The sequence below is a fragment of the Callithrix jacchus genome, chromosome 17, assembly GCF_049354715.1.
Source record: "Callithrix jacchus isolate 240 chromosome 17, calJac240_pri, whole genome shotgun sequence".
Classification (NCBI taxonomy): Eukaryota; Metazoa; Chordata; class Mammalia; order Primates; family Cebidae; genus Callithrix; species Callithrix jacchus.
Window position 1 is genome coordinate 43,867,082 of NC_133518.1, and position 12,176 is coordinate 43,879,257.

Below are 12,176 nucleotides of genomic sequence, written 5' to 3' on the forward strand. Positions count from 1 at the left end.
GTGCAGAAGTTCTAAGGAGCCAAAATTACACTGATGCATAGGCTTTCCATACAGGCTGCCTCAATCTGCTAGATGTTTCTGTGACATTTGCTGAGATCAAACATTGTAAGAAAAGGCATCCATCTAGCTTCTACAGAAGAATTCCCAGGAGTGGGAATGTGGGACCAGTCCCCAAGACGCTGGAGTAACTTGCCAAAGGAGGGTCTAGAAATCCATGCTTGAGGCCAAGGATTTCCAACTGATAGTCCCTGGGGGTTCACAGTGCTCCTTCACAGGTGTAGTCTCACTCATGTCTCCCTGGACAAGGACATTCTAAGAGGACACCCTTGGGGCAAAGGGGGCTGAGCGTGGCCTTACCATAGATGGAGTAGCCTGCAGTAGAATTAGTGGCATCCAGGTGTCGTTGGTGGAGCTCACTGTGGTTGAGCTCCAAGCACTCCTGCCTTGGGTCCAAGTCCCCTCCGATGACCAAAATGTCACAGAAATCTAAGTTATGAAGCATTTCCTCTAAGACTTCTGATTTGGGCGCTGTAGGAAGACAGACACAGGAAATGCAGGCATGAGGAACAGCTCAGAAAACAGCCCTTGCTAATCATCTTCCTCCTCTGTTATTGCTCCCCAGGTTAAGGCTGGGTCAGGAGCAGCGTCTGTGTGATCCCAAATACTACGTCCACTGCTCAGATGTCCAGGTGGCCCTGAGGTTGCGTAGCATGAACTAGGGGGAAGAGCATGAATACTGTAGCCAAAAGATGTGATTTGAATACCAGCTCTGTCACTGAGGAGCTGATAGTGTTAGAGGAACTACCTACCACTTCGTTTCTTCATCTGTCAGGAAGGCAGGGTCTTGAGATGAGTGACAACAGTGTCTAAAGCACACTGTAGGTGCTCAATAAACAACAGCCCTCATCTGGGGAGAGAAAAGTGGCCTTCCACCATGCTCTCATAGCTTTCTCCTGTGGCTATAGTGAGTCTGTCCCCTTGACCACCTGAGATTCTGAAGGACGGAAGCACTGTCTTTTTATGATTGAATCCTTAGTGGCTAACCCAGGAACTAGCATGGAGTAGTCACTATTACAACTTGCTCAAATAGAGCTGAATCATTAATTAATAATCAATTAAGTCAATGTGATACAACCAATAATCAATATTTGTTAAATTAATATAATTAATTCAGATGCTCCCAAGGGGAGCACATTAGCAAGTTGATCAGTCAAGTTGTCCTTGCCTGACTGTATGACTCTGAATTTTCTGAGTGTTTGAATGCGGGGCAGAGTTGGGCAGTCCCAAATTAAAATTCCATGTGAAGAAGGTGATTGGTATTTATGAAGCGTGTGCTATGTGCCAGGCACTCTGCAAATCTAATCCTAATAGACATTAAAGGGGCACCATTATTATCCCCCATCTTACTGATGATAGGCTAGTTGTCTTCAAGCGGTTTTGATCTTGCACTTTTATTGCAAAATTTGCGAAGAGAGATAATTTAAATACATATACTTATTTATAAAGTGTACTAAATATACTTTGTATTTTATAAAACATTTATTAAAATAGAAATTTAAGAAAGGATTCACTAAAGATGGATTATTTTAAATAATTATCTTTTAAGTTTTTGAATGATACTAAAAATATTTTTATCACTAGATATATATTATAAATAATTTCTTTATCTTAATTTTAAAATGCTTGTCAATCACAGTGGTTTTGTGTATAATCAGCAAAATCTAAAAGCACAATAACATACACTTAAGAGAAGGTCTATAATTATCAATATTGCATGTGCATCTCTATTTCAGACGGCCTTCTCACAGTTTCCGGGATTTTGCTGGCTTCTTGTCAGATCTGATCGGACTGTCCTTGTTCCTACCCCCACTGTGGCTGACTGAGAGCTCTGTGAGGTAGGAAATGTGTCACAGAGTGTGTCACAGCTGCCATTTTCTCATGGTTCTCTCTCGTCATGGGTATTATCTTCCATCTGCAGTTTCCTTGATTACGATTGTGTTGAAGATGTGCTTCGTCCAGGAACCCAAAGGCAAATCGGCCATGGTTGAGCCCTCAGGGTCTCCTGGTCTGGTTTAATAAACAGGAAATCACCACCAAGGGCTAAAAAATATGTGCTGAGGGAAGCACCAGCAGTTGGGAGTGTCATAATGGTGGCGGTGGGAGCCGCCTTGGGGAGGTGCTGAAGGCAGAGATGTTTGCCAGGAATCAAAAGATAGAGAAGGAAAGGAACTTTCCATCCAGAGAGCAAAGCAAAGGTGTGAACTAACACAGAGTTGACGGAGGTGTGTGTCTGGCGTGTGCGCGTGCGCCCATGTTGGGGGAATCTCCTGTCTTTGGTATTGAGAGCATAAAGAGCATCTCAGTGGGGGCAGCAGTTGATGCTGGAGCCAGTGGCAATGGTGGTAAATGCCATTATCCTCCTTGTCTAAGATATCCTTAATAATGACCATTCCAACAACAATAGGGGTAAACATTTAAGGGCACTAATAATAGCTCTTGGACACTTGACTATGTGCCTGCCTGTACCTCTCCTAAACAGAAGGTGAAATGTGGACCCAGATAATTGCTCTTCCCTACACTTCCTGTGTGTCAGCACTATATGCTGGTGTCAGATGCAGCAAATCCAGACATACTTGGTCATGACTGCAACCACTGAGGTCAGAGACTCTTATTTATTTCCATCTGATTTTAGCCACAAATGAGAAGAGGGGAAGAGGAATGATCACACAACTTAGGGCACGTTGGCCTGTGACTAGGAAACTGTTCTGCCTGGACAGGTGGTAAAATATCATCTATTTTTTATGAGCTAAGAAGGGCTGTCTCTTGAGTACCCCATTCACTAGGGACCCAGGGTGGTTTAAGGCAATGGGTAATTAGGATTATTATAACAGCAGCTCTTCAGGGACTGAGGACCACAGGCACCAGCACATCATTAGCAGTGGCTTTTGGAAGGGGGACGGGAGAATTTGAAAATATTCTCTTGGAAGAGGCAGCAGAGGACAGTTCTCGAAGTTATATTTCCCCTATAGACTTGGATCCCTCGGAGTAACAAAGGTTTTCTTCCCTCCCTCCCTTGCTCATTTCCTGGTTTCCCTCCTTCCCTTCCCCTCCCCTCCCCCAGCATATACTGTAGCTTTCAGTAACTAAGTGTTTCTCTTTGGTAGGTAATTCACATTCCTCCTCTTTTGCTGAAAAACCTTCCCAATCATGAAGTTGTCGCAAATAACAACTTAAAAGTTTCCTGAGAACTTAGAGTAATGTTGCTGAATGAGACCTAACTTTTATAGTGTATATATTAAGATGCAGCTATATTTTTTCTTTATGTATCTTCAGCTTTTCTTCTGATTATCAGAATAATACATGCCCACTATAGAACATTTCTGCGATTGCAGAAAGGGAAAGGTAGCAGAAACAAATGTGGCTGTCATCGTGCTTCTCAGAGAATAACCCTGTTAGCATAGAGTATGTGTCCTTCTTGGCATTTTTCCATGTTTTTTTTTTTTTCTTAAATGGTTGAGATCATTCTATGTGTAGGTACTATGTAACTTTGTGTCTTGCATTTTTTCACTTACAGTTTAGTATAAATGCCTTCCCTCCAACCTCATATCCCTCATTGCTAAACCATCCATTCCCCTCTCATTCATTTGGTTTGTTTATAGCTTTGTCTGTTTTGCTATATTACACTTCCATGTACACATTTATGCCATGTATACATTACACGAACAATGCTGTTGTTCTGAAGTATGAGTTCACATGGCTGTAAAAAATTAAGATCCACCCTCCCCACAACCTCAAATGCGCCTGTACCTGTGGTTTTCATGTCCCTGGGGGCCTCGGTTCTGGCAAAGGTGCTCACAATCTTGAGATCGGGGAAGAGGGTCACTCCCCTGGCACTTTCAAACTGGGCGGCAGGTCTCCAGAAGTGATCCGTGCCCTGGAGGGTGATCTGGGGCTCGATGGCCTGCAGGACCATCACATAGGCGTCCACCTCGGGGATACTGATACATACATCTTCCCCAAAGCACCTGGGAAAACAGCCTCAGTTATGGCACTGATGAGCAAACAGTTCAACCATCTGTCATACAGCCAGGAACCAAGGGTTGCCACCTCCAGTGCTTAACAAGGCATCCTGACTGCCTAAGAGTCTCTGAGGATGTCAGCATACATTCAAATTTAAAGCCACATTATAATCAAAACCACTAGTGATCTAGGGACTTTAAGGATTGGCTCCAGAGAAACAGGAATTTTCTATATGAGCAACATGTAACCATGAAACCTTCCATTATCCCTTAACAATGGCCACATTAATTAGATAGTAACTGCTTGTGATGTGCTTTAGTATTTGGTAAGCAAATTGTTGTCTAACTGGGGGGTTACAGCCTTCTTACTAATTGAGACCCCAGGGCTAAACTCTCCTGCCTCAACTTATACGATATGTCTGTATGTGGATGTCACAAAAGTGTGCCTTTTCTAGGTGTGAGAGAAAACTGCTATTGTAATCACTCTCCTTTCTCCTGATACACCACCAGCCAGGCATCTGGGAGGCAAAAATGGTGTGGCCACAAGAGCGAGGTCTGAGACAAGCAAGGATCCATGGCCTGGCTCTGCCACTCCTGGGCTGAGTAAATGTGAAGAAGGCACTCAACTCTTGTGAACCTCAGTTTCTTCATCTATACAATGAGGATAACGATAATTGTCCTACAGTAAAGGTATAAATGCAGCATATATAGAAAACAAGCTGACCAAAGCCGGCATCATGGTTTCAGCTTAGTAAACACTGGTTGATTTGACCTTCTTGTCAGACCTCATGGGGGCACTATGTCATTGGCCCTTGCCCCTGGTCATCTAGATGTAGGCTACAGTGGGGGACACCAGGGTCAGACAGATGCTCTGGGAGTGCTTGGTGGCCTTCAGCTGGTGGCAGCCATCATCTTACATGCCTTGGGAAAGTTCCCGAGGAAAGGGTACTTTGGGTAGATTCCAGGCTGAGCTACTCCATCCTTTTCTATGGGTGGGTAAAATGTGGGAGCTTTGGTGACCTCCTCCTCCTCCCAGTTTTCTCCTGCTTCTGCCAGGCCAACCCCACAGCACCCCTACCTTTCTTCAGTTTGCAAAAGCCTGGTCTCAGAGCAGGACGCAGGCCAGTCTGTTCTCTCATCTTCACTCTAATGTGGTGCCGACCTGGAGGTACCTGTTCCATACCCCTAAGCCTGTAGAGGTGAAGCACTCCTCCACTGTTCTAGAACTGCTGAATGTAACTACCATCTGTGGGCTTTATACTGGTGCCTGTCTCAGGATCCAACAATGTGGCAGTCAGCAGACCCATCTTTTCCACCCTTGTTCCTCTCTTTCTGAGTCCTTTTCCTGACTCTGTGCAACTAATGACTGCACTTCCACCTTCTGGGAGTTTTCCTGGGATCCCCCTCCTAGCAGCCCTCCAAGGCAGCTGCTGTGGCTGAGAAGTGATTTGATAGGCTAGTGAGTGAGTTATCCAAAGGCTTCAGTGTCTTCTAATTTAACTCTGATCCCTGGAAACAAGAACCATGCCTCCTGTTTTTCTGGCATACCTACAGGATTTAGGACCTCTAACATAGCTGCATTGGTTAACTTAATTCGATTTAATAAACATTTGTCAAGCACTTCCTATGTACCAGGCACTGTGCCCTTAAATCAGAACACTTCAATCCCATATCCAGATCACTTCAAATTCCCAGCTCTCTGAGAATTTATAGAAAGCAGTACCTTCTAGGCATTAGATAAGATACAGAATAAAATAGAGAAAGGTGGATTCAAGGTAGTAAAGCAACAGAACATCTTGCTTAAGAAGAAAACAAGAACACAGATCCATTGAGACATCCCCATAGGAATAGCAGGAGCTGAGGGCAGCTGAAGAAAGACAAATCCTATTTTGTAAGGGAACATTCCTAAGGGACCAACCCTGCTGCCTCAGTTGGCCCCAAGCTGACCAGCATCCACTCACTGGACTTTGGAGGAGACTTTGAGGCGCCGCACACCCGCCGTTGGGAACTGCCTGGAGTTGATGTAGGACACTTTCTGGAGAGCACGGTTAATGTTCCCAATGTCCTCACCTTCCATCACCAGGACAGACTGCGAGGGGTTGAAGTGATACTGGAAGACAAAAGTGAGTATCATGGTAGGGAATGGTCAGTGATATACATGGTTTCATGGGAGCACTTCCTGTCTATACAGGGCAACAAAGGTCACAACAAACACCTCCAGAGCATCTGCCAGTGATGCAGTCGTGTGTACAAATGATAGTATTAAAACTTTCAAGCACTTCCTCCCACTCTCTGTTGGGCTTTGGAGCCCTCTTCTATGATGTCTTTCCAGGGACTCTGCCTGGTCATATCGGCCTGAGCCATTGGATTGAATATTGAAAACCCAGCCATGGTGCTCTCACAGCCCAGCCCTTGGTGAACAGTGTCCCATGCTCTGTGGTAGCCAGTGGTCTGGACCACTCAGAACGTGGGTGTTGACTCCTTCTGCTGTCTTGCCTTTGACCTTGATCTGTTTCCCAAATTCATCTTGCACTCCTCAACCAGGCCTCATCTTAGCTTCTAACCGTCAAGCTCATTTTTCAGTTAATGGCTTGCTTTCTCTCTCAGATCTAATTTTTTTGTGTTGCTTTTCAAGTGCTAAACTTGAGTTGTCTAGCACTTGAGTTGTACTCACCTGCTGCCTAACATCTGCCAGCAGCCCTGGGTTGGTTATCCATTCTATCCTGAGTCCATGGCATCCCACACTTAGCAAAGGCACATAGCGGCAATTCTCCCCACTGAGTCACCTGGGTACTCAAGCTGGATATAGACTCTTGCCTTCTCCATATCCCCAAGGCAGTTACTTCTTTGAATGAGGCAGGAAAAACTGCCCTTGTACTGCCCCGAATTACTGACTTTGACATACTTCGGAGCAAGAATTATTAGGAAATGCTATCAATGAAATATCAGAAACATATCTGTGAATTCAGATTATGCATCAAATGCTTATGGCAGGGGAAAGGGAGACAAAGATCTCTTTTTTTAAGTAGCTACCGAACTTAAAATTATTTACTCTTTTGAGTAGATAACATATTCATGTTTCAAATATACATATGCATTAGGTGAAAAGTATCCATATTATTTCTATCTCCCATCCACCCAGTCTCCACAGTCCCATCCCACAGGTCCCCACTGTTTTGTTAGTTTCTTAGTGGCAAACTGCATTGTTGTTCACAATTAGTTGTTTCCCCTCCCATTGAAGAGTTATACATGTCTGCCTTATTGTTAATAGGCTTGACTGTATGACTTATGGTACCCTTCCCTTCAGGATAATGTTTTTGCCCTGTTGCACTCAGCAGTGGTCATGTTACTTGCTTGGTCAACTAAATGTGGGCACAAATATTATTTGGTTCACTCCCTATGGAAGATTTAATAACCAGTTCATGGTATGCTGCATCCATTTCTCTCTGCCATGAAACTGGCAACATTCCTTTAGGGGCTGGTCCAGCAGCCTGCATCTCACAGTGAGGGAGGTATGGATCAGAGCTGCAGCCTATCTATAATGGACATGAAGCATGAGCAATAAATACAATTTCGCTCTATAAGCCACTGAGATATTAAATAATTTGTTACTGTAGCATAACTTAGCTCATCCTGACAGTTATACTCAAGCATTCTTATAAATATATAATCAGTGAATACAGATTTCCATTTTTCTTCTTATATCAAAAGTATCTCATTACATAATATATCATACTTTGTTTTAACTTGGCTCATATCTTGGAGATCTTTCTCTATCAGTACATGACAAGCTTCCTTATTCTTTTTTTAGTAGGTGTATAATATTCCATTGCAGGGATAAACTATAATCTTTAAAACCAGTTTCCTAATGACATTTGGAAAAATAAAAGATTTCTAATCTTTTACTGACAATGTCAGAATGAATAATCTTGTGCAAGCACAACTGTAGGATCATCAACAAGTGAAATTGCTAGGTCAGAGTATATGCACTTTTAACTTTGATAAATGTTGCCAACTTCTCCATTGCTAGGGATTATATCAACACATACTCTTTCCAACGGTGTAGGACAATGCAGCTTCTCTCAATTCCCCAACAACACAGCATGCTATCAGATGTCAGGATTTTTGCCAATCTGATAAATGATAAATGCCATCTTAATGTAGTTTTAATTTGTAGTTTTCTTAGCATGAGGAGCTGAGTATATATTTTCATAGGTTTAAGGAAAAATGTGTATTAACATTTTCTGATCTGACTTAAATGTCTTTATAAGGGTGTTCTGTGTCTGGACTGAAACAGGAGGTGGATGTCTCATGAGCACCATTGGTGACACTGAACCACCTAAGTCCCTTACATGGTGTCCCCTAGCCAACTGATAGCTCAATCTTTGTCACCTTGACCATTGTGTGAGTGTGTCATTGTTACCTGCTCCATGAGGCCTCCCAGCTTTTCTCATTTTGATTCCCACTGGGCTTTGGTGCCTTTCTCCTGTAGCACTTACAAAATGGTAATACCACCATTATAGTTCAATGCCCAGTAGTTCATGAACACAGGGACTCTGCTTCTTATCCCTGCATCCCAGAACTTAGCCTTAGTGTTCTGAAAGCTGTTGTTAGATGAATTAGTGAAGGGTCTCCAGCCTACACTATCATCTCCTGTCACTCCTCGAAGGGGCTTTTTTTCTCTCATTTGTCTTTTCAGTCAAGCTCTGTGGAAGTCATTATTGGTACTTGCCAAACCCTGTTCTCCTTTCCTTCCTGGGCATTGTGGAGGCTACACTCCTCAGCCACCTTGTGCCACATGTGGCCAGAGTCACATGAATACCTCTGGCCACTGGGCAGGAAAAGAAGTGAGGTGTGGCACTTCTGAGCTGAGGCAGTGAAACACCTGTAGGATGCTGCAGCGTCTTTTCCCTCCACTTCAGTGGCTTGCAGCGTTCTAGGCAGAAACCCCACCCCACCTTCCTGAGTATAAGAGAAAACTGAACTTGTAATGTTAAGCCCATGAGGCTTGAGGTTTGGGGTCACATGCTACTGTAACAGCTTAGCCTGTTTGGGAAAATGGCACTTCCCAGGCCTGATTCTCACTTCCCCAAGGCCATAAGGCATCTCTGAATGACCATGGGCTTTGTGGATTCTAATATTCTAGTTCCAGTACAGGCTATGAAGTACAACTTTGGAGTACTTCCTTTCCCCCTTTAGACTTCATTTCCTTGTCTAAATAATGGGGGAAATTAATATCTGTCTGTGTGGGTCTTAAATGAGATAATATGTATAACGTTTCTAGCACTTACAAGATACTAAATATGCCATAGCTTGGATGATAATTCTTACTACTGTAATTATGCCGGCACTGAGTCTTTGTGTCCAGCCTTCACTGCTCTTGTGTCCTTGTATTCAGTTCTCTTCTGTCCTTCCAAGTCCTGAGGAGTGGTGTCTCTCTGAGCTGTGACATCTGGCCACGAGCACCACTCTCTGGTGCTAGATTCTGGAGCGCCCAGGTATAAGCATGGGTGATGCCACAGTCAGTAGCTGGGTCAGCATCTCTCTTGCCTGGAAGGCCTCAGCAGCTTAGGGTGCTTATCCCTGGAGCTGCCTCATGCTAGTGAGTCATGATTAGTGCTGAGGTATTCGCAAGTCATCAGTTTCAGATTTGGGAAGATTCAAGGTCATTGTTCTACAAACACCATCTATGTTTTAAGAGGTTTTTCTGCCCCTCCTCTCCAGCCTTGTCCCCTGCACCATCTTCCTATAGCAGAGTCTTGTGCTGTTGCTGTCTGTCTGTCTGCATCCTCCAGAAGACTGTGAGGACTTCAAGGGCAGGGCTACTGACTTTTCCTCAGCACCACTGCAGGGTCAAGCACATGAAAAGCATGAGGTAGATAATAGGTCTGCACTGGAGGCTGGTCTCTGAGCCTCACATGAGGGCTGTGTAGGAAAATCAAGAGGTTCTTCTAGAGGGATGGGTAAGCAGTATCCTATGGCCATCAGCAGAGGTCACAATCCCTCTGCAGCCACCTGGAGAGAGACTGGAAGAGACTGTGTTGGATCTCTGGTTAATACCCTGTTCTGTGCCACAGCACTGGGAGGCGTGTCACAAAGCATGAAGGTGGGCACTGGCCTAGCCATCAACATAGTTCTTGCAGGGTCAATAAAACCTCCAGAGCAGGTTTTGAGTTATTTTTTTTAACTGTGGTATTTCCAGCTCTTTTAGTGGGTGTCTAGTTAAACAGGAGACATGTTTGTACTGGCATCTCTACCAAGGCAGGAGATGGTGGCATGCCAGGGTCTCCAGCAAAGGGTGATAGTGCTCACTCCCCCTTGGGTATCTGTGCTGTGGCCATAGCCTTTCTTTGAGCCAGGAAGGTCCTAGACAGATAGCCCTTGAAGAATGGTGTTCTTATTACAGACTTCTCTTAGAGGTTTATGTGGCATCTGCAACCCCCCAGCGGGCTGGACCACCAGTGAAATCACTGCTCAAAGCCCTGGCTGTTTGAGAGCAGGCTAGCTATGACTCAACAGGAACCCTGCTGTTCTCTCTGACACCTGCCTGCCTACGGTCCATATTCAGTAAATAACACAAAATTTGGACTCTGATTTTTCTGACTTACAGATTCAGCTAAACCATTTCTCTGAGTGGGGTCAGATGAAGATTTGCCACTTTAGAAGTTCCTTTGTAACAAAAGGGAGCTATGGTTTGTCAAGCATCTACTAGGTTGTTAGGATATATATGTGTGTGTATGTATTATATATATAATATAATACACAATATATATACATATATAGTATATATATATACACTAAAAATATATAATATCTAAAGTATATATAATTTAGATATATAATTAAATTCTTACAACATCACTACAACATAAATAATATTATGTTTATTTTATACATGAGAGATTTGGACTAAGGGATTAAAGTGTCTTGCCCAAGGCCACTCAGCTAATAAATAATCAGCATTGTGATTTGAACCTAGGAGTGTCTAGTTTTAAAATTCTTGCTCTTTCCTGTTCTTCCACATGATGGAGATGACAAATTGGCAAGGACTGTGCTATGAAGATCAGAACAGGGTGTTACTCAGGAATGTGGTGATTCCACAGTATCTTGCATGGATGCAAGACAGCAGCCACTAGACCATTTCAGGACTCAGACATGCTGGAGAAATATTCATAAATATGCATGATTCAGAAGAAGACAAGTAAAGTAAGAAACATGGGCTGTGATCCCTGTGATCAGGTAGAGAATTTCCTTAATCACAAAAGGGCCTCACTTCTCTCTACCAGCCAGAGAGGTGAGAGGAGGCCAGTAACTGGAAAATAAAATAATAGTCATTATTCTGAAATGACATGAGGGATAAAGGGAGGGAGGAAAGGAAGGAAATTTATTTTAATGATTTTTAAGAATGTCTTCTAATCTGAGTTGCTGGTATGGAGGAAAGAACATTAACTTATTTTGGACAAATCCCTGAACCCCAGTCCCTTAGTTTTGAAATGGGGTCATAGTATTTAATTTGTTGTGAGGAGAATGCGTAATGAACATAAAATAGCCCCCAGTGGTGCTCCATAAATTGGGCATCTTATTAACTTCTCACACAGTGCTCTAGTTCTTACCAGCCACGCCCTAGGAATGGAAAAGGATCATTTGCAGTGGCTTGGTTATAAACAGGTAGCATCCGGAAAAGTCAGCTTTGCTTCCTCAGTCCCCAGTTTTTGTGCCACTTACTTTAGCACCTCCTCTTTTCATAGGCCATGACTACTCTGTAGAAATTGCTGTGGTTCGTATATTTGTAATTTTAATAAAAAGGCGAGATTTTTGGGCCCAGCATCTTTGTGTTTTCGCTCTGTAGTGCCTACCACCCTGAAACTGTGCCTGCCTGCAATGGTTGAGAGCAGAGAAGATCTACTCAGAGGCAGAGAGTACATTTAGAATCAGAAAAAGAGAAGACGTTAGGAGGATAGATTTTTCCATGACTGGGTTGATAGAACTCTAAGGAAGCAACGCCAACAGTAGGTCAAGACTGGCCTTTCCAATATGAGATGTCTTTTGAGCTTGCCCCAAGGACCGGTGATTAGCTATTGAGAGCAACTGTGTGTGTGTATCTAATCCATGTTCAACAATGTTCTGGAAAGTCAATCCTGCCTTGCCGTGACTTTT

General features: G+C 43.5%; 1 protein-coding gene and 1 long non-coding RNA gene across 6 annotated transcripts in view; one reads left to right on the forward strand and one right to left on the reverse strand.

Annotated features, from left to right (window-relative positions):
- LOC118148765 (uncharacterized) overlaps nucleotides 1-12,176 on the forward strand; it is a 393,523-nt gene that overhangs the window by 338,475 nt on the left and 42,872 nt on the right. Inside the window, exon 4 of one of the 3 annotated variants that reach the window (XR_008477323.2) lies at nucleotides 1,794-1,895. The exons of the other annotated variants lie outside the window; for them this stretch is intronic. This is a non-coding gene — a long non-coding RNA (uncharacterized LOC118148765). The remainder of the gene's footprint in view (nucleotides 1-1,793; nucleotides 1,896-12,176) is intronic. 3 annotated transcript variants of the gene reach the window in all.
- CLSTN2 (calsyntenin 2) overlaps nucleotides 1-12,176 on the reverse strand; it is a 669,035-nt gene that overhangs the window by 14,382 nt on the left and 642,477 nt on the right. For all 3 annotated transcript variants that reach the window (XM_002759542.6, XM_078354097.1, XM_078354096.1), the window contains 3 exons: nucleotides 5,981-6,129; nucleotides 3,808-4,025; nucleotides 358-528 (listed from right to left, as the gene is read on the reverse strand). In XM_002759542.6, coding sequence (XP_002759588.1) covers nucleotides 358-528; nucleotides 3,808-4,025; nucleotides 5,981-6,129 — 538 coding nt within the window. The remainder of the gene's footprint in view (nucleotides 1-357; nucleotides 529-3,807; nucleotides 4,026-5,980; nucleotides 6,130-12,176) is intronic.